The 22,607-nt window shown below is 42.0% G+C and overlaps 1 protein-coding gene across 3 annotated transcripts in view; it reads left to right on the top strand.

Annotated features, from left to right (window-relative positions):
• EPG5 (ectopic P-granules 5 autophagy tethering factor) overlaps positions 1–21,383 on the top strand; it is a 134,688-nt gene extending 113,305 nt beyond the window's left edge. For all 3 annotated transcript variants that reach the window (XM_017857824.1, XM_017857823.1, XM_017857825.1), the window contains exons 37-44: positions 1,612–1,797; positions 2,350–2,559; positions 3,588–3,732; positions 8,684–8,926; positions 10,241–10,457; positions 10,954–11,169; positions 13,327–13,441; positions 16,317–21,383. In XM_017857824.1, the coding sequence (XP_017713313.1) occupies positions 1,612–1,797; positions 2,350–2,559; positions 3,588–3,732; positions 8,684–8,926; positions 10,241–10,457; positions 10,954–11,169; positions 13,327–13,441; positions 16,317–16,499 (1,515 nt within the window). In that variant the 3' untranslated portion in view covers positions 16,500–21,383. The remainder of the gene's footprint in view (positions 1–1,611; positions 1,798–2,349; positions 2,560–3,587; positions 3,733–8,683; positions 8,927–10,240; positions 10,458–10,953; positions 11,170–13,326; positions 13,442–16,316) is intronic.
• Positions 21,384–22,607: the final 1,224 nt, after the last annotated feature.

Raw genomic sequence — 22,607 nt, 5'->3', positions numbered from 1 at the left:
GGTGAGGATAGAGAACTGATTATAATGGACAATGAAGAATCATTTTCTAAAAGGAAGAGAATTAGTAGTTAGCATAATATAATAACAGTAATGAGAAGAAATGAATCATCACCAAATTCAATTGATCATGATTTTATAAATAGACTAGAGTTTTTAATCTTCATGTTGAAAGGAAAAATTCATGAGTAGCCATGTTTTATTTTAAACAAATTAGAAGTATTGAAATAGCTTGTAAGAGATCTTTGAGGTTTCTTATATACTTTATAGTACATCTGTTCCTCATTCTCTTATTTTTTTTTTTTTTATTTTTTTGAGATGGAGTCTCGCTGTGTCACCCAGGCTAGAGTGCAGTGGCGTGATTTTGGCTCACTGCAAGCTCCGCCTTCCGGGTTCACGCCATTCTTCTGCCTCAGCCTCCCAAGTAGCTGGGACTACCGGCACCCGCCACCAGGCCCAGCTAATTTTTTGTGTTTTTAGTAGAGATGGGGTTTCACCATGTTAGCCAGGATGCTCTCAATTTCCTGACCTTGTGATCCGCCCGCCTTAGCCTCCCAAAGTGCTGGGATTACAGGCGTGAGCCACTGCACCCAGCCTCTCTAATATATTTTAAATAGAATTTAAATATGCAGTCATCAAAAATTGTAAAGACTAATAATGGGGAGACATTGTTATAATACAACATTACATTAAAAAGGGAATATAGGCCGGGTATGGTGGCTCACACCTATAATCCCAGCACTTTGGGAGGCCAAGGTGGGCAGATCACCTGAGGCTGGGGGTTCAAGACCAGCCTGACCAACATGGAGAAACCCGGTCTCTACTAAAAATAAAATAAAAAATAAGCAATAAAATAATAAAATAAAAAATTAGCTGGGCATGGGAGTGGGCGCCCAGCTACTCAGGAGGCTGAGGCAGGAGAATTGCTTGAACCCGGGAGGCAGAGGTTGCGGTGAGCCGAGATTGTGCCGTTGCACTCCAGTCTGGACAACAAGAGTAAAACTCCATCTCAAAAAAAAAAAAAAAAAAAAAAAAAGGCAATATAAATAATATACACTAGTGTAGTAGATCTCAAAGTAATGTGGTCCCTGGGACAGAAGCATCAGCATTACCTGGGAACTTACACATTCCAGCTCCCAACCCATACGTGCAAAATTAAAAGCTCTAGGGGTAGGCCCAGCAATCTGTTTTAATACACTTTCCATTTAGTTCTGATGCGCACTTAAGTTTGGGAACTACTAACTAGTAAATCTCAGCTTTGCCCTGTCCTGGCACACCTGAGGGTTCTGATACACTCCCTGCAGCTCCAGTGACTTACTGTGGCAGCGATTCTCCACCCAGGTTGGGGTTAGGGAAGGTCATTCCTCACTTGTTAAGAATGATTGGAATAAATGCTGAAATCTGAACAGACAAACTAAAATATACACACATACATTGTGGAAGGAGAGATATTACAAATATTAAGTCTAAATCTTTAGGAGGTGGGATTGTTAAGTGATATAATCTGGGGAAAAAGTGTTTTTTAAAAATATAATTATGAAATAATTTACATACATTTTCCAGATACATAGATAGCACAAGGCAACACATTGATTTTAATTCATTTCCTTCTAGGTGGAACGAGGAAGCCCCAAGAGCTGTTTCTTATTTTTGGGGTCTGTACTCTGTGAAGTCAATTGGGTTAGTGTGCTCTCTGATGCCTGGAATCCCAGTCCCCACCCAGAAACCCGCAGCATGATTGTCTGCCTCCTTTTCATGATGATTTTATTGGCAAAGGAAGTTCAACTGGTAGACCAAACAGTAAGTTGGGGAAGCTTATGGCAAAAATTTGGCAAGGCTGCTTAGATCTTTGCTTTCTACTAGGTCATAGTTTTCATTTGTTTTCCAGTGCCCCATCAGTGTGAACAGATGCTTGGCATATGAGATGTACCTTTAACCAGATGCCTGATTTTCTTGGATAGCTCATTATCTGATTCTAAATTATGCAAAGAACCACACTGAGTTAGAATATATTAATCAGCTTTATTTTACATCTCATTAATATCTAGTTCAATCTCTTGTATGCTTCTTGAAGTCAATTTTGGCATGTCCCACCAGAACAGAGAGTTCATTTGAAAGAAAAGAACCTGGGTTCCAGATACTCAATACATCTTAATATGAATGTGTTTTTGCCAAGACTTTGGTTATTGCTTTCACTAGTACCCCTAACTCGAGTAGATACTTACTTGATATTGTAACTGTTCTGTGCTTACCATAGGCCATCTTAGTGGTTATTCGACAGACTAGTTAGCAACACATATTTCTGGAAAAATTGGGGCTCTGGAACTAAAGGAATATGTGTTTTATTTTTAGGATTCACCTTTACTTAGTCTTCTTGGACAGACAAGCTCACTTTCATGGCATCTCGTGGATATTGTGTCGTACCAGAGTGTGCTAGGTTATTTCAGCAGCCATTACCCGCCGTCCATCATCCTGGCAAAAGAATCTTATGCTGAATTAATCATGAAGCTCCTAAAAGTGTCTGCGGGCCTTTCTATTCCTACTGACAGCCAGAAGCATCTTGTAAGTTGAGAGGTAGTTTAAAAGGCAGGGACTGTTCTTGGAGATTGGTAGTAGCATAAGTGCTGCAAAGGACAGTCTTGAACCTAGGAAGTGCTCAGCAGAGGAAGTTGGAGGATGTGTATTATCATATACTCATCTTTTGGCCTTGTAGATTTTTGGGTTGAGTTCTCCTTTTGGGAGAGCCTTTACTTACTAGCAATGTCACATGTTGACAAAAGGTCAAAAGGATTGAGGGCTGCCAGCAAGTTGCTGGTTTCATGATCTGAATGTCATTGGCAGCAGAATGGGAGGGAGGAAGGGTAGTAATATGAGCTTGAGGTCTGACAGGGCAAGTCCTTCAGTTTTCTCATCTGATTAGAAATAGTGCCTTGCAAAGGCTCGGCAGGGTGGCTCACGCCTGTAATCCCAGCACTTCAGGAGGCCAAGGCAGGCGGATCACCTGAGGTCGGGAGTTCAAGACCAGCCTGGTCAACATGGTGAAACCCCATCTCTACTAAAAATACAAAAGTTTGCCGGGTGTGGTGGCATGCGCCTGTATTCCCAGCTACTCGGGAGACTGAGGTAGGAGAATCGCTTGAACCCAGGAGGCAGAGGTTGCAGTGAGCGGAGATCCCACCACTGCACTCCAGCCTGGGCAACAGAGTGAGACTCTGTCTCAAAAGAAAAAAAAAAGTACCTTGCCTCAAAGTGGTGTTGTGAGGATTGAATTAGATAATGAACATAAAAGTTTTTGGAAAAGTGTCTGGCAAGTAGTTAGTGTTTGGTTGTTATTCTTGTAGTAAAAAAGGAAGAGTATTCTGCCAGAATTTGGGAAAACATGGGCCCTGGTCAAAGTGTTACCATAGGTTTGCCTTTTACTAGACGCAGGGCCCTTGGGCCACGTGGGACTAAGTCTTCATGTGGCTTCCTGTTCTGTCTCCTCTACTCCCTACCCAAGCATTCATTGCAGTGCTATGCTCCCAGGAAATATGCAATTAACATTCCTTGCTTGGATTCATTTGAATGATTTTTTTTTTTTGTCTTGTCAGGACGCAGTTCCAAAATGCCAAGCTTTTACTCATCAGATGGTTCAATTCCTCAGCACCCTGGAACAAAATGGAAAAATCACCTTAGCAGTCCTAGAACAGGAAATGTCTAAGCTCTTAGATGATATCATTATCTTTAACCCACCCGGTAAGTGACTAGTCGGAAGTCCTGTATTCATTCAGTCAATGCATTCCTGCTGTGCGTGAGGCACTGTGAGATCAGGAGGGTGTTCAGGACACTGGCTCTCCTCTTTCCAGAGAAGCAATGATCAGAGAGGTGTTTGGACACCAGGGACTGAGCAGTGGGGAAGGATTGACACTGGCAGATGCTGGTGGGTGATGGGTGAGACTGACCGTTAAGCTGGACAATGGGATCTAATGATTAGGAGATACCAGAGACCTTTTATTGAGCAGTATTTCTAGGGATTTTGGCTTTTAACTGGGAGGGCACTTCAGAATCACCTATAGACTTGTCAAGAAACTGTGTATGGAGAACTTCTGCTCCTGGCAGTTTGGTGGACTAGACATACTGACTGCCTCTCCTGCTGAAGACAAACTAGATGCTGGATGAAATGTTTTCAAGAAACTGGAAATTAAATTTATCAGTAGAGTGGCAAAAAGGTAAGGAAACCTTAGAGGCCAGAACCTAAGTGAAAGGAGAAACGCATCAAGGCAGATGGAGTTCTGAGGCTGCTGTCACCCTGAAGAGTTTTGCTGAACATGTTTGGATATTAGGGGGAGGCGGTAAAGCCCAGGGCCTGCCTAAGATGGGAGCCTAAGAGGAAATCCCATGCATAATCCACAGGGTGACATTTTTACTGTAAAGATGATCTAGAAGTAAACCTCCTCTTGTGAAAGGAAGGCAAAGACAGTTATCCGTTTTGGCCTTGCTGTTAGGTTAAATGTTTATGTACGAAATGTTGTTAGGTTAAATGTTTATGCAGGAAAAGCGATATCTGTTTTGAGAATTGATAAGCTGACCCTCATGTGGTTTTGAAGCAAGAATTCAGATTACCTAGCAGCAATAATAACAACAACCTCAGTCTAAGAATTTAGAGTAGTTCTGGGTTGGCAGTGCCATTGCAAAAAACAACCATAGATCCTGTTTGGAGAAACCCATCTTTAACTCAAGCCTCACAGTTCCAAGAAAGTCACAGTAAAAAAAGTCACAAAATACATAAGGAAACAAGACACCATGAGCAAAGTAATAGTAAACAACAGCAGCGTCAGAAATGAAAAGATTGAAGATAGTGGAATAATTAGTACAGTAAGCAAAAGATATTTTATTATATGCTGAAATAAGAGAGGATTGAAGATATCAGTAAGAAGCAAGGGATTGTAGAAATATGCAGATTTGAGAGATTTATATATTTTAGAAATGAAAAATATAAAGATTATAATAAAGTTAATGGATAAGTTCAACAGTAGATTAAACCCATCTGAAGAGAAAATTGGTAAACTGGAAAATAAAACTGAAGAAAATACTCAGATTGCAGCAGAGAGAAACAGAGAAGGAATGTAAAAGTGAGCTGGGCATGGAGGCCGAGGCAGGAGGATTGCTTAAGGCCAGGAATTCGAGGCCACAGTGTGCAATGGCTGTGTCTGAATACTGCACTCCAGCCTGGGCAACACAGTGAGAACCCATCTCTAAAACAAGCAAAAAGAATGTGAAAGTGAGGTTAAAAGGCATAGAGGATAGGCTGAGAAGGTTTAATATACATCCTATTATCCAAGTAGAATTCCAGAAGGAGAGGAGATACTTAACTGGGGAGAAGCAATATCTGAAGAGATAGTACGGCTGAAAATTTTCAGGATTGATGAAGACAACAATCCTCAAATTCAGTAAACCCAGCAAATCCCAAGCAGGATATATGGAAAGAAATTCAAACCTGTATACACTATAGTGAACCTGCAGAAGCACCAGTGGCAAAATTAAAAAAACAAAACAAAACAAAACAAAACCCTACTAACCTAACCAAAAGAATAGAAATTAAAATGTACAATTTCCAAGTCAGTAGAGGGAGATAAAAAGAATGGCCAAAGTATGTTCAGTCCAAAGAAGGCAAGAAAGGAAGCATGGAGAAAGTGAGAAAAATAACCAGAATAAGATGATAAAATTCAAGTGTGCTGGTAAAGGGACTAATGCTCAAGTTAAAAGACAAAGATTGTTAAGGTAGATTAATAACCAAAAGCATCTAGCTTTAAGCTGTTTATAAAAAATACATTAAAAGCATAAGGATATAGAAAGCATTCCATTAGATGATTATATCAGGCAAATATTAAAATAGAAAGCTGGCATAGCTATATTAATATCAGATAAATAGAACTGTAAGGCAGAAAACTTTGTAAAAGCCAGATGTTCATCTCTGTGTATTTCTGCCCTGAAGTTAAATGACATAGAAAAAAAAAATCAGTAACTAAATAGAACTAGAGGGAAAAACACTGTGGAAATTAAGAAGCAAACTTTTAAATAACTGATGGCCAAAGGAACAATCATAATAGAAATTTAAAATACTTAGAACTGAATAGTAAAATACAGTGCATCAAAATTTGTGGGATGTGGATTTAGCCTGTTCTGACACTGCTATAAAGAAAAACCCAACATTGGGTGATTTATAAGGAAAACAGGTTCAATTGACTCATGGTTCTAGAGGCTGTACAGGAAGCATGATGCTGCCATCTGCTTGGCTTCTGGAGAGGCCTCAGGAAACTTAACAGTCACGGCAGAACACAGAATGGGAGTAACACTCCACATGGCCAGAGAAGGAGCAAGAGAGAGAATGAGTGAGAGGGAGATGTTGCACACTTTTAAACTACCACATCTCTGAGACCTCTAGTATGAGAACAGCACCAAGAGGATGGTGCTAAACCATTCATGAAGGACCCACCCCCATATTCAGCCACCTCCCACTAAACTCTGCTCCAACACTGGGGACTACGGTTCAACATGAGATTTGGTGAGGACACAGATTCAAACCGTATCAGTTACTTTCAGGGCCTTAAATGCTCATCATAGACTTTTTTAAAAGGTAAAAATTAAAAAACATTAAACAGTTATTTAAAAAGACATCAAAATAACAAAGACAGTAGAAGGGAGGAAATAATAAAGAGAAAATAAATAGGAAGAAACTAAGAATGAAGAACAATGAAACTGGTAAATATGTGGGTAAATCCAAATGAAATCTGACTGTATGCAACAATAATAATAGAAATGGCTTATTGGGTTATGGCAACAGTGGAGAAATGAAGTTAGAATGTTCCAAAGCCGTTACATCATCTGGGAACCAATTAACATCAGACTTCAAAAAATCAGGAATGCATGTTTTCATTTATAGGATAACCACTATGAGAATTTTAAGAGAGGATTTAGTGTTCAAGCTGAAACAGGGAAAAAATAGAATAATAATCTAAAAGAGGCAAAAGAGAGAAAAAGGAATGTAGAATAGGAGGGACAAATAGGATACATACAGGAAGACAGTAGACTTAGACTCAGCTAGATCAGTAATTAATTATAGTAACTGTGAATGATTAAGATTGTCACACCAGATAAAACAAGGAAGAAAAAGACAACTTAGTAGAAAAAAATAGACGAGACCCTTGAAACAACATTCTGCAAAAGAAAATATCCTGCTGACCAATAAACATGAAACAGTGCTAGATGTTGTTAATAATCATACCTGTTTCATGTAGATATTGTAAGTATCAGGTGAGATAGTATCTAAAATTTTAGCATCAGCCTGGCAAGTCAGCCACATTCAGTGAATCTTATGGAAAAGAAGTATCAGCAAGCAATGCTGGAGAAACTGTTCTAGAGTTGGTCAGATGTGATTGAACCAGAAGGGTTGAATAATAGCTGGCCAGGGAAAGGGGAGAAGGGTATTCTGGAAAGATCTTCGTCAGAAGAGTGATAGGATCAGATATGGTATTTAGGAAAAGATTTGAGAGCCCTGTTGATGATGAACAGAAATGGGAGAGACTGGGGTCTGTTGTAGTAATCTATTCCTATTAGTCATAATTAAGAGATAAAATTTAAATTGCTATTCAGTTGAAATTCAGAGATGAGTCTTTATTTCCAAGAATATTTGTACCCATGGAAATACATGAAGAAATAGACAGACATACTGTTATTATCTCTCTCAAACTTGTTTTTTAAGTCCTTGCTTGAAAGTAAGTAGGTCGTACAGAAAGATTAAGTGAGGGTTTATTTAACCCTGCTTAAGTAGATGAATTTGTTTTGATAGATGCGATGAATAAGATCTCTCAGCTTTTTACCCTTCCTGTTGACATAAATACTGAATCCTTGTGGTGTGAAAGCTACAGTTCTACTCCTTAAAACAAAATGTACCCAGCTTAGGGAGAGCTAGAAGAGTTGTCATAATTATTCCAGTTAACTCTCAGTAAAATATATTTTCTGTTTTTGAATGTGAAGAAGAAATCTACCTCAGTGACCTTCTCTTATTTGCAGTTCTCTTGTAAAATGAATTTGTTCTTTTCTTGAATTCCTCTCTTTTCACCTCCAACTTTTTTGAAAATTACCAGTCGGTTTACTTTCCTTATTTAAAAAACAAAGAAATAAAAGAGCTGCTGTTAGGATGCTTTGCAAAGGTTTTTCCTTACATTTATATTTAGTTTTAAGTAATAACCTTTAATGTGTGGAAATCACCCTAGAATATTGACAGTGATGGCAGTGATAGTGGGTACTATTGCTACTCGGTTTACTGAATGACTGGTGAGATCTACGTATTTGGTTTTCCATGAGCAAAGGTTGGAAAATAAAGACTGACTAGGCATGTTCTGATAAGTTACTCTTTCACACCAGCTTCAGATTTGTCTATTTATTAAGGTATTGCTCTGCTATGCTGCTGTACCCAGGGAACTCACAGTAGTTCCTGCTTTTACTCTTAGAAACTGTGTGCCGCATACTATCTGTACAAACTCAACACCATCCAGAGCCTTCCTTCTGGTCCCTTGCAGTCAGCTACTAGCACTGGAGAGTATCTGCCTGGAGAGCAGCTAAGATTGAAGTACTGTTATTCTCCTGATCACATGGATAGCACCTTTCTGGCAGCCATTCTTGAGTGTCTCTATGTTTCTTTCAGATATGGAAAGCCAGACCCGCCACATGGCCCTCAGCAGCCTCTTTATGGAAGTCCTGATGATGATGAACAACGCGACTATTCCAACGGCAGAGTTCCTTCGGGGCAGTATCCGGACCTGGATTGGCCAAAAAATGCATGGGCTGGTGGTGCTGCCCCTTTTAACGGCAGCCTGCCAGAGCCTGGCGTCCGTCCGCCACATGGCTGAGACTACAGAAGCCTGCATCACTGCCTACTTCAAAGAAAGTAAGAGGAGGTCATCTTACGCTCCATTGTATTGGTCTTTTCCAGAAAGATGAAAGCATTGTCATCAGGAGATATCTTTCTAGACTCTTCCCAGTGAGGGATTTGTCATTCTAATTTTCTGCTCTGCAGATGTTGCGGATGTTTCTGAATATATGTCTTTTTCATAAAGATCTGCAGTTAGCATGAGAACCTGTGGCCATGTCTGTTAGTACAATCACGTTTCAAGGGAGAGAAGCTCTAATCCACTTCACGTTGGTTTTGGAGGGTCAGACCAACCTGTAATGACATGCAAATTGTGTTGTGTCACAGGCCAAGTCATAGTCCTCAAAACAAATGCTATATACCATGGTCTATGAGGTTAATTTTCCCTGTTTTTGTCACTTTTGGTAAAAGGAGTTTTCATAGAAGTTTTTAAAATTGCTGCTTATCAGACCTTTTAAAGCATTATGAAGGGCTCATTCATTGTCACCACTCCTTTTTAAAAATCTGTTTTACTGTCTACCTCTAAACTCTCAGACTCTGGAAGCGGCTTAGTCTGATTAAGAATTGCTGAGAACAGCACTTCTCACCTCTGATATCCAGATAACACATCACACTGCAGTCAGTGGGAGAGAAAGAGGGGTGAGAAGGAGGGTATTGGAGCAAGGATACAGGAAGTGCCCACAACCTGCCATCTGCCCTGTCCTGACTCCCCATGAACAGCACATGCCCACCCATGGAGGTGGTGTGCATGTCACCATGCCAGCCCACCCTCCCTTCCCCAAAGAGTGGAGAACCATTAGAATAACACTGCTATTCCAAACTCATCTGTGTTCCTAAAAATCAAACAGTTTCAATACATGAGGTAGACTAAGCTTTGATAACTAAAACTTCTCACAGATTGAGTGATAAGAGTTTCCCGTGGGAAAGCGTAAGTGTTCATATGTTCTTAAAAAGGGTATTAAAGTTAAACCTCTTAGCTGATCAGGACAGGCAGTGTCTACATGTGGTTTTAAGGATCATAGTGTGATAGAAAGGTGATTTATTCATATGCAGCCCTGAATTCTGATTTCTTAAACCTTTCTGGTGGCTAGGCTGGGGACAAGCATCTGGCCCAAGGGTTTCCCAGTCTGAGCCCCGAGGTATATTTGACTTTTGTAGCCTCCAGGGTCACTGTAAGAAACGTTGTCTTGACATGAAGCTTATCTCATAGGTTGCTATGTCAAAAAAAAAAAAAAAAAAAAAATCCTGAAGCTTAAAGTGAAGGTATTTGCTAGAGTTGTCAAGTAATTGGATTCTTGCCTATATTTTGATGTCTCTTCTTCACGTTCTTAGGCCCTCTCAATCAGAACTCAGGATGGGGGCCCATTCTGGTATCCCTTCAGGTTCCCGAGCTCACCATGGAAGAGTTCCTGCAGGAGTGCCTTACCCTGGGCAGTTACTTGACTCTTTACGTCTACCTGCTTCAGTGTTTAAACAGCGAACAGACTCTAAGGAACGAAATGAAAGTGCTGCTCATCTTAAGCAAGTGGCTGGAACAGGTGTACCCAAGGTACGTTGGCCCTCAGGCTGTTACATCAAACTTGCTGTATTTGGTTAACTTGGAATTTAGAGCTTAAGTGTAGCTTTAAGTACACAGAACCAAGTGGTGCATACAAAATAAGGTTTTAAGGTATGGTGACAGTTGTTTTGGAAAGATTCTTAATTAATGGGCTAATCTTCTGAGCAGATTTTTTGTTTCCTAAAACTGGCACTTTGAAACACCAAGCATCAGTTTCCTTACCGGTTAAGTGGAGATAGTAACCCCTACCTGATAGGGCTGTCATGAGGATGAAGTGAAGAACACGAAGTTCATCACGGTGGCATGTAGTAGATGTTCCACAGATGGCGGTGGTTGCAATCCCATTGCTCTATTGACATCAACCGTTAGCCTATGCTTTTTAAGTACTGAATGTCTCCTATCCTTAAAACTCTGATGTGGACTTGCAGTTAAATTGGAGTGGAAAAAATTTACTTCTAATTTTATTTTCCTCTGGTGCCTCCCCTAGCTCCGTGGAGGAAGAGGCAAAGCTGTTTTTGTGGTGGCACCAAGTCCTTCAGCTCTCCCTCATTCAGACAGAGCAGAATGACTCCGTCCTGACAGAATCTGTCATTCGAATTCTGCTCATGGTTCAGAGCAGGCAGAACCTCGTGGCTGAGGAGAGGCTCAGCTCTGGGATCCTGGGAGCAATTGGGTTGGGCCGGAAGTCGCCTTTGTCTAACAGGTAAGGAAGCGCCTTTCTAACACTGTTCTTCTAAACAGGCCTCAGACGTCTGTACCTACTTACAGGTTGTGATACTTTAGTAGGTTTTTCGACTTAGGATCTAGGTTCTCCAGAGAGATTAATGGAAAAAAAAGAAAACACAGCCTGATTACATCTTTATATTCTAAAAGCATTTTAATTTTTTCTTACCTTTTAAAAAATTTTCAGTTCAAACATTATTTTTAATAGTATCTCCTGTTATGTTTGGACTTTGTAACCTAACTGCACTACTGATTTCTTTTTGGTTTGGAACCAGTCATGGATGGTATGCGAGCTTAGTTTAAAAGCCAAGTCAGGTGAGCACTTGATGGGTTCAGGGAAACCCAGAACCTGTGAGGGACTCAGTCTAGTGAACTGTTCAGTAGTCAAGCTGGGTTAAGATCTGTTGGTGGCCGGGCGTGGTGGCTGATACTTGTAATCCCAGCACTTTGGGAGGCCAAGGCAGGCGGATCACTTGAGGTCAGGAGTTCGAGACCAGCCTGGCCAACATGGTAAAACCCCGTTTCTACCAAAAAATACAGAAATTAGCCAGGCATGGTGATACATGCCTGTAGTCTCAGGTACTCTGGAGGCTGAGGTGGGAGAATCGCTTGAACCCAGGAGACAGAGGTTGCAGCGAGCTGAAATTATGCCACTGCACTCCAGCCTAGGTGACAGAGTCAGACCCTATCTCAAAAATAAATAAATAAATAAAAATACAAACACAATACAAAAATTAGCTGGGTGTGGGGTGGCAAGCACCTGTAGTCCCAGCTACTCAGGAGGCTGAAGCAGGAGAATTGCTTAAACCCAGCAGGCAGAGGTTGTAGTGAGGCGAGATCACACCACTGCACTCCAGCCTGGCCAACAGAGCAAGACTGTCTCAAAAAAAAAAAAAGAAAAAACAAATAAAAGCCTGTTGGTAAGAAGGATAAGTAATGAGAAACAAGTCTGGATTTTTGTTGCAAAAAATCCCAAGGCATGGAAGAATTTGCCATTAGCTTCCCATTTTCTCTCATCAACTTATGTCATGGTTTTCTTTTCAAGCCCTTGTCAGTGTTGAAAAGAATTTGCAAACTTGATGATGTCAGCATTCTTGTGGAATAGCCCATTGTGGTGTTGTAATTTTGGGACTCACTCATTCCAAACCAGTTAACATCATGTTTCTTGGTTTGAGGTAGAAGATAGCAGGACTGCGTGATTTTGTTTTACTTAAATTTGGCTTGTGTCTTTTATTCTTTTTTTTTTAAGTGTGATAAAATACATATAACTTAAAACTTTTCACGGTAACCATTTTCATATGCACAATTCAGTGAATTTAAAACATTCACAATATTGTTGCAGCCATCACCACGATCTAGCTTCAGAACATTTTTATCACTCCAAAAGGAAGCCCTACACTCTTTAAGTAGTCACCTCCATTCCCTTCAACCCCCGTGTCTCTGGCAACCACTAATTGGCATTATGACTTTATATGTTCAGTCCTATTTTGGACATTTCACATAAATGGAATCATATAATGTGTAGCCCCTTATGTTGGACTTTTTTCACTTAACGTAAAGTTTTCAAGGTTCATCCATGTTGTAGTATGTATCCATACTTCATTTGTTTTTATGGCTGAATAATATTCTTCTGTATTCCACATTTTGTTTATCCATTCATTAGCTGATGGACATTTGGATTGTTTCAGCCTTTTGGCTATTGCAGATAAATGCTGCTATGAGCATTTGTGTACCAGTTTTTGTTAGAACATCTGTTTTTAGCTTTTTGGTGTATGCCGGGAGCGGAATCGCTGGGTCCTATGGTAACTCTATGCTTCACTTGTTGAGGAACTGCCAGACTGTTTTCCCTAGTGCCTGCACCGTTTACATTCCCACCAGCAATGTGCAAGGGTTCCAGTTATTCCACATCTTTGCCAACACTTTCATTCTTGAATCTGATTTATACATATATTGTTTGGATGGTGATAATGGATAAAACTTCTTCTTGATCATATTTTAAGATTTTCCTGAGAAAGTGAACAACACAGTTGATCTGGAAATGTGTTAGTGTTGTTTTGTCATAGAGAATATGGTGTTTATTTCAAAATGCTAACTTTAATAGCCATTTACTTCTTCTGACCTCTCCCTAATGCCTAAGGTTCCGAGTGGTTGCCCGAAGCATGGCTGCCTTCCTTTCAGTTCAGGTTCCTATGGAAGATCAGATCCGTTTGAAGCCTGGCTCTGAATTACATCTGACTCCCAAAGCTCAGCAGGTCAGTATTTACAATGAAGGGTTAGAAGTTTGCCTCCACATCTTCCCTAGAAGGCAGGGAGGTGGCAGCCGTAGCCTGTGCCCATCATGACATGATGCTCTGTGGTGGTAGCACACTGTTCCCTTTCATGTACCCTACTTACTGGAAAATGGTTTCACGTGCCCACCTCCAAATTTTTGTAGGCAGTTTTCTAGATCGCTTTTACTGTCACTGTAGAAAAGTAAGTCCAAATGAAAGTCTGTCTAGGATTAAATTTGGTTCTGATAAGTGTGAATATGCACTTATCTGCCACCTGCTTGGGCTGGAGCTGGGGACTGGGATCTTGCACAGAAGATGTGGCTACAGTTGGGATGGATGGAAATTAGCTGAGCTTGAGCTTGGAACCAAGAAAGTAGTTCCTGTTTTGTGAGTCTGAAGGTTCACTATTGTTGACTGATGCTAGAATAACCTAACATGGGCAGAATGGTAGCTAGAAATAACAGCTTCTTCTACACACATGGAAGGCCACATTCCTATCACCTATGGACATGCTGGCCAGGTACAAAGGTACACAGTAAAAAATGATGATCAGCATTCATGAGTCCTCCCTCTGTGCCAGGTACTGTTATAAGTTTTAACTCGACCAAGATTAATGAGTTAAAGCGTTAACTCATTTAATCCTCATAGCAATGCTATAGCACAGAAACTATTTTATTTTTTAAGATAGGGTTTTATTCTGTTGCCCAGGCAGGAGTGCAATGGTGTGATCATATCTCACTGCAGCCTTGAACTCCTGTGCTCAAGCAGTCCTCCCACCTCAGCCTCCCAAGTAGTTAGGACTACAGGCATGCATTGCCACTCCTGGCTAATTAAAAAAATTTTTTTTTGTAGAGACTGGGTCTCGCTTTGTTGCTGAGGTTGGTCTCAAACTCCTGGCTTCAAGCAATCCTCTTACCCTCAGTCTCCCAAGTGGCATAAGCCACTGCATCCAGCTAGGAAATATTATTATCCTGGTTTCTTGGATAAGGAAAGAGAGATAGAGAAAGGCTAAGTTATTTGTCCCAAATCACACACCTAGTAAGTGTTGGGGCTGGAATTCATACTGGCCAGTCTGGCTCCAGGCCTCTCCCATTCCCCGCTCTGCAGGGCTGTCTCTGTAAGTGGTCAGAGCTTAAAACTCCTGAGCTCCTCTGCTGGGGCAGCTTTGTCATGTTTAAGCCAGCCACGTGCAATGTCAGATCTTGGTTATTGAGAGCAAGGATCAGACAGAATAATTAGCAGGTTCTTCACAGGGATCTGGGCTTATAACATAGCTGATAGTTGTCACTCATTGCCTAGACAGCTGCTGTTTGAATCCCCTGTGGTCTTACATGAAACATCCCAGTGGGCAGATGAATATCCTGAGGGCAGGTTGTGAAGTCAGTGAGATGCAGGGTGTATTTGAGAAGGCTACGTCTCCTGTGGCCACCAGTACCGGGAGCATCAGTTTCTTGCTTTAGCTGGGGTCCTGGGCTGTCCAGGCCTGGCCTCTTTGTCTTCATTTCTTTCGACTTAGAGTGATGACTCCCTGAATGTCCCATGCATATTTGTCATTAGGATATTCAGATTTGAAGAAAGTTGTCTTTTTAGAAAATGGTTATTCTTAGACAAACTGTCAAAGTAGACTGTTTGGGGGACTAAATTTAAAGAAGGAAAGGAGAGGGAGAGAGACAGAGAGACACTGTGATTCATGGGAAATGCCTGTCCCAATTGATTCCTATTCTTAAATTGAACTCTGTTTACAAAGCTCCTAATTTGGTGCCCAGATACCTTCAGTTTATTTTCAACCCAAAGACTTCTATCTACAGCCCTCCTGGTAGTTAATTTCTAAAATTCCGGTTTATTTATCATCCTCAAAAAAATCACCTCTTTTTGTTTTTGAATCAAGCACATTCCATCTTTTAATACATATTTTCTAGTGCAATGGTTTCTGTAAAAGGGACAAGGAGGGAGTGGGGCACTCCCCCAGTGAGGAGGGGAGCACCATCAGAATCCTGGGGTGGATGAGTTTGTTACGTTGGAAAACGAAACTCCCCACCCAAAAATCAAGGGCCACTGTTGATTTTTTGTTTTCTCTATATACAGTCTCTTCCCTTCTCTTCTCCTACTATGAAGAAAGGAATAATCAAAATTCTGGAGTCAAAGAATGTTTTTCTTTCCTTCTTCCTCTGAAGAGAGGAATGGAAACAGTTTCTGCCATGATTTTGTGTCATTTGTCAGAAGGATTCGGGAGGAACCTATGTACTTCATGCTTGGTGGCAGATTTAACAACCTTCTCACTTACTCTTGGCAGCACTTAGCAACTGGTTCCTCTAGAATTCCTTTCCGTTAGACAGTTTCGTATAACATTATCTCATAACTTAGAAACATATCCAACAGCAGATTGAACAGATTTCACCTTAGCAAGATGAGGCTGGTGCTTGGGATTTCCGGTTGGGCCCTAGGAACGGAAGGAGTGGACATTCTGGTAGGGAGGACCCCACAGGTGGGACTGGGGAGAATGAGGACAAGGCAGGCTTTAGAAATGGGTGTGGCAGGTGAGGTGCCCAGCAACAAGAGCAGCCTGCCACAGCAGTGGCTCTTGGTAAGGCAAGGTTGGGAAATAGCACAGAACAGAAACAGGGAAGGCTGGATGTGGGATGCTGCAAAGGTCACAGAGGCTTTGGCTACTGGCCTCCTTCTGGTTGTGGTTAAATTAATCAATGCCTGCCTTTCGGACTCCTGACCTCAGTTCTGTAGGCCTCCTTCCCACAAGGCTCACAGTTGAAGTACATAGTAATAATGGGTGTGCTGCACCTCTGGTAGTCACATTATGTGCCTCTATGGAGTTAACCCTCTTGTCTTCCATGTCTTTTAGGCTCTGAATGCTCTTGAATCCATGTCATCAAGTAAGCAGTATGTTGAATACCAGGATCAAATATTGCAAGCCACCCAATTTATAAGGCATCCTGGCCATTGCCTTCAAGATGGGAAAAGCTTCTTGGCTCTTCTCGTTAACTGTCTGTATCCAGAAGTGCATTATTTGGACCACATACGATAGTAGCACTGAAGCTCTTGAAAAACCCATTGCTGTTTATGTTTACATTTAACTTTCCTGTTGCACAAGTAACTTTGCTCAATTTCACTGTAGAGCTCAGTTCGGCCCGTGTGTAGTTGACTGAGATGCAAGTTGGGAGGCATTAGATATTAGATAATTCTGAGGGGTGTGTGTGTGTCTGTGTCTGTGTCTGTGTGTGTGTGTGTGTGTGTGTGTGTGCGCGCGCTTTCTTAGCTCTTAAGACCTTCTGGAGACTCTTTCGGTTTTTATATTTATCCACAAGAGAAACTTACTAAGTTCCACTTGGGTACAGAGCCACTCACAGTTGCCGAATGTCTCAGTCATCTCACAAGACCTCCAGATGAAGTTCTTTGTATGTTTCCACTTCTGTCTCCATTTTATGTAAGTGTTCCAGATCTGACAACCTTGGAAGTCACATAGTACCTTTACTTTTAAACCCCATTTGTGCTCCTCCAAAGTAAAAAAGTCAATTTTGAAAATTTCTGCATTTCTCAAATGTGGGGAGATACAATAGTTTTAAAGTATTGTTTTCTCAGAAGGGAGATAAAAATGCTGAGTTCATTAAACTGGGTCATGTGTGAAATATGACTGATGATCATGATTATAGTGGGCAGTAGAGATGATGACAAGTCCATTTCCATCCAGCCATGTGTCCTCATGGAAAAGGAGCTGCCTGTCTGAATCAGGTTGGCAAGCTGGCAGTCTGGGAGGAGCATGTTTTACACAGGTGTTTTGTTTGGTCCACTTGGCGAGGCATGCAGACAGGGCTGCCTCTCTCCAGTTAGGAGAGTCCGTGCATTCCCTTGGGCCCTGACCCTAGCCTCATTCACATCACTTGGTCCTGTTGACACCTAAGTTTGCACTCTTTGATAGACACCACTTTTGATATCTGAAAGGCTCACTGTCAGGAGACAGAGACTGAGGGAGACTGAAGACCTGATTCTCTGTTCCCTGCTTGTTTTTTAACTTCATATTTAAACTCAGATGAAGCCACTTGTCTACTGAAACACTTATCTATGGAAACTGGGTCAGGTCAGGAGAGCTACTGAAATTTGGCTTTTTTTCAATAGCCACGTGCCTTCTGTTGTTGACAGTTCAATCATTACCAAAGCCTGTGTGTAACTTTGCCTTGTTCTGTGGCCATCTTCTTGCTCCTGTTATTTCTCCTGGGAATGAGCAGTTTGACTTCTGTTATCACGTTCCTCATTCTGTCAGCTCTACATGGATTTTGCCTGCACAGCTGGCTTAATATGTCTTTGTGTATGGGTAGTTTGTAGCCCTAGAATATTTACCTAAAAATGTCTAAAAAGCCACCAACCACGTTTGTAGGGGTATAGGGATGTAGTTAACAGAGTGCTAATCTCTCCTCAAATGTCCTTGTGGAATGCTTCCCCCCAAATTGGGAAGTTGGTAGGAGCTTTTCTTTACTTTAGATTTCTTTAGTTGGACGGAACGATTCTTCCTCACAGACACGCTTTGCAGCTTTGATAAAGAACATCCTGTCCAGTCTCTTGAGTTTTACAGGCCACCAAATGTCCATCTCAGAGGGATCTGTCTCAGCTTTTCTTATTTTTGCCTCTCTCTGTTTTCAAAATTAGTCATCTTGTTCTGTGTATAAGAAAATTTGACAAGCTGTGGACAGTTTAATAGTCTGATCTGGCAACACTGATTTTTGTTTGGAAATATTTTGTGTTTTCTTTGAGGAGGATATAATTATTGCTATCCTATGATGTGAAATTTTTGAGTGACAGTATGCACATTTTAAAGAAAATTATGATTAATCTGTATAATGTTTTTGGTCTGTAAATATTATAAAAAATAAAATCAATCTTTGGTTGTAACTGGTTAAAAACCAAATTATAGGGATATCACACTATCTTATAAAGTGTTTCAGCTGTTAAAGTTGCTGTAGGTTGTTATGCCTGATGTCATTTAATTTATTTGACATTGAACATTAATCATCAGAGATGGTCAGTGAAAGCGCCTCCTCTTTAACTCTTTCTTGCTTAACCTTGGAAGGTTGACTCAACTCCTAGGTTTCTATGGGAAACTCTGGGCTAGGAACGTGCTATAAAGACACTGAGATAGTTCAGACATGGCCATGCTGCTGTAGCCTCCCGGGAAAGAAGGGCGGCAGAGAGACCAGCCCGCCCATTGGCTTGCAGGGGCAGGGAGCCTTTGCTTAAAAAAATTGTTGGCCTCCAGAGAGCGTGAGGCTGTGGTTTCAGAATCCGTAATGGGTGCTGCACATCAATATTGGAATCAAGCAAGACCAAGACCTCGTGGACTGAGCAGTGTGGAGGGTGAATGGCTGCGGGCTCCAGACTTCACCACAGGGTGGCAGACAGTGGCATCGGGACCAAATAAGGATGTCTAACTGCTTCCTGGGATCAGGAGGAGGCAGCATTCTGGTTGCCATGAAAAACATCTCTCTCCCTCTCCATCACTTCCCATGCTGCGGTGCACAGGTGGGTGGCAGGGGCAGGCTGCATCCCTGAATGATGTTGCCCCATTGCCTATTAATAGAACAAGTGAAGGGCAGGATGCTGGAACACACCAGACATAGGGGGAGGGAGGTCCTGCCAGATGTGTCTACACAGTTGTCTACACAGCATGACAGTAGCAGTGGAGTCGGGACCCACCTGTACATGTTTCCAATGTTTCCAAAGCTCCTGCACACTTGGGACCTCAGCTTCAAGGCAGGACTCGTTTCTTAGTCTCACCACCCTTTGTTGGCTCAGCCATCGCATGCCTCTGCCCCACAGGTGTTGTGTGCCTGAGTCTCTCACTTCTTTGAGGTTGGGGGAAGCCTAGTCCAGAAAATGAAAACCCATAGACCAGCCTAACTTCCTTTCAGCCAAGTGACAGCCTCCTTGTTCCTCCCAATTCATCATCAAAATCAGTGTGTACATATCATATAAGCCGAGAGTGTTCATGTCCTTGTTCCTTTCAAATGAAGGTGATACATACTTTTTCACTGAGTTTTTATTCCTAAAATTCTTTCTTCTGGAGCAGGAAGCAAATGTCCTGGAATCGTAGACTTTCAAAGTCAGAAGGGTCATTCAAGTTCATCTAGTGCCCTTCTCACTCTGCAGGGATCCTCCTCCGCCCCGTCCAGTGCCTGGTGGTCCAGCCTGTGATGGGCAGGCCCAGGCTGCCGTTGACAGGCTCTGGAGTTCTGTTTTCTATTGAACTGAGATGTTTCTATGTTGCCTATTGGTCGTAGTTCTGCCTAGAGCAGTTCAGGCTGGGGCTGTTCTTTTGCCCCTCCTTGAGGCAGACTTTTAGATATTTTCAGTTGTTATCACATGTCTGATACCACTTCCACCCCATCCCTCACCTCTTAGTCCTCTCCAGGCTAAATCCCCCAGTGTCTATTTTTTTTTTTTTTTGAGACAGAGTCTCGTCTGTCACCCAGGCTCTGGAGTGCAATGGCATGGTCTCGGCTCACTGCAACCTCTGCCTCCTGGGTTCAAGCTATTCTTCTGCCTTAGCCTCCCAAGTAGCCAGGACTACAGACGCATGCCACCACGCCTGGCTAATTTTTGTATTTTTTAGTAGAGACGGGGTTTCACCCAGCTGTTGAGACAAGCTGGTCTCAAACTCCTGACCTTGTGATCTGCCCACCCTGGCCTCCCAAAGTGCTGGGATTACAGGCGTGAGCCACTGCACCCATCTCCCCTGCAGTGTCTTTAGTTAGACCTTTTCCACCATCATGTCTAACTGGGCTGCAATTTGGGGAAAGTGTCCAAATTAGTCCATATTATCCTAAAAGGGGTGTGCCCCAGATTAGCAGGGCCAGGGCTAGGGTGAGACAAACGAGGCACACATCTAAGTTGGTGCTTGCCTGCAGGTGCCGAGAGAGTGCTTCCTTGGGTTTACACCCATGGTGCCTCCTTTACCTCATTCTGGCCCCAGCCCTGAGGTCAGAATCGTGCCAGTGTGGTCCAAGTGGTATAATTCCCTAGATGCTTAGGCAGCATCAGCTTTCAGTAGCTGTGCGCCATGCGGGGCACATTAAGCTAGCGGCAAGTTGAGACTGCAGACCTCAGCTTAACATCAGTTGTTGCCCGAGACGGATTTCATCCCACATCTTCATGACAGGCCTAACAACAAGGCACTTTGCCCTTAATCCTCTACTACTGCCTGCTCTTCATTTTGGGCCAACTTGTACAGCTCATTTTGAGATAGTAGCTGATCATTTTTCTGATCAGTTAACTTTGTCTTATTAAGCAAAGTGAAGAATATAATGTTGGAAAATAAGTGTGTTGCTTAAAAAAGAAGTATCCCCTTCTACCATCTTGCATTTGTGTCTAGGTTGTGCTGGGTAAAGTTCGAGACTTACTAATGCAGACTTCATTTTGGTCCGGTTTCCGCAGCATGCCTCAGGCATCAGTGTCCAGGAGTAGCTGTATTTGAGGTTTCCTTCACTCTGGTAGGTTCCTGATTCTGGATGAAAATAACTTGAAAAAAAATAATTATACTACTGATCCTTTTTTGGGATAATGAAATTGCTAAGGAATGTTGTCGATTATAACTTTTATTTTTTAATGTACAGATGTACTATCTCTCATTGAGCACTGAGAGTTAGAATTTATTTTTCTTTCAATAGTTTAAAATCACTTATGTGGAGACACATACTTCTCAAGTGTGTTCAACTCTTTTTCTTCCCACATACGTAGTGTAACCTTTAAAAACGACAACTTTATTTTGGACATTAAATGTGCAATATTCACTACTTACTCATTGTTCAGCATTTTTCATACCTGTACAAAGGGTAAGTTTTTATATAGTGGTGAGAAACAGGAAGAAATGACAATTGGTTAAGTAAAGTTCTGCAAATAAACTAGATTCAAATTTAATTTACACATGGCGGGCCGGTCTCATTGTTTCCTGCAAGTTGGTTGCCAGTCTTTTCATACATAAACCACAATAAGAAAAATTGTATATGAGAAACTTTGTAATGGATAGAATCTTTATTCTGTGACCTTTCACCATGATGGGTGAGGCCTCTAATTTCAAAGGGAAGTTTTAACTTGAGAATGTAAGAATTGGCAGGGACAGGAGGCCACCTGCTGATCCCAGAGAAGTCAGGAGGGTCTGTGATGTGGCCTTGAGCTTGGTAAGAGCAGGGCCATAAAAACTGCACAAATGAGATGGGAATGGGGGTGCTTCTGGCAGTGTAACCCCAGCTTGGTCATGGTCTGCTGGGGAAATCTACCTTCAGTGATGGGATGCCCAGGGAGTTCTCTTTAGTGTTATTTTTCACTCACATTTGTAAGATGCACTTTGAATGGGCCAAGGTGTGGAGAAGGTCTGCACATTCCATTTGAGAATTACACCAATTTGGGATTCCTTGGGGACAGGCCTTTCTGGGAGTGGGGTATGTCTCCCTCACCCTTGTCTAAGCTTGGCAGCTTTTTAAATCAGACGGAACCACAGGATTTAAGGGTTGGAAAGTGGCCTAGAGGCAGGTTGTCTCACTTCCTTCTATTGCAGGAGCCAAGTTAACTGCCTCCAGACCAGTGGGCATCTTTGTGGGGACACTGTGAAAGAAACGATCGTTCTCCGAAAATGCTTCTTTTCTGAAGACAGCCGTTTTCCCTCTTGGTCTTTCTTTGCCACCCCTTGTTTAACGTATAATCAAGAAATAACCAAAAAAAATGGGCAACCAGCAGCCCTCAGGGCTGCTCTGCCTGTGGAGTAGCCATTTTCTTACTCTTTTTTTTTTTTTTTGAGACGGAGTCTCACTCTGTCGCCCAGGCTGGAGTGCAGTGGCGTGATCTCGGCTCACTGCAAGCTCCGCCTCCCGGGTTCATGCCATTCTCCTGCCTCAGCCTCCCGAGTAGCTGGGACTACGGGCACCCACCACCACGCCTGGCTAATTTTTTTGTATTTTTAGTGGAGACGGGGTTTCACCGTGTTAGCCAGGATGGTCTCGATCTTCTGACCTCATGATCTGCCCGCGTTGGCCTCCCAAAGTGCTGGGATTACAGGCATGAGCCACCATGCCCAGTCTTTTTCTTACTCTTTTTACTTTCTTAATCTTGATTTTGCTTTGCACTGTGGACTCACCCTGAATTCTTTATT

Source organism: Rhinopithecus bieti, unplaced genomic scaffold (assembly GCF_001698545.2).
Source record: "Rhinopithecus bieti isolate Rb0 unplaced genomic scaffold, ASM169854v2 scaffold_42084, whole genome shotgun sequence".
NCBI classification, from domain to species: Eukaryota; Metazoa; Chordata; class Mammalia; order Primates; family Cercopithecidae; genus Rhinopithecus; species Rhinopithecus bieti.
Note: the sequence above shows the minus strand (reverse complement) of the source record. Positions and strands in the feature narration are given on the sequence as shown.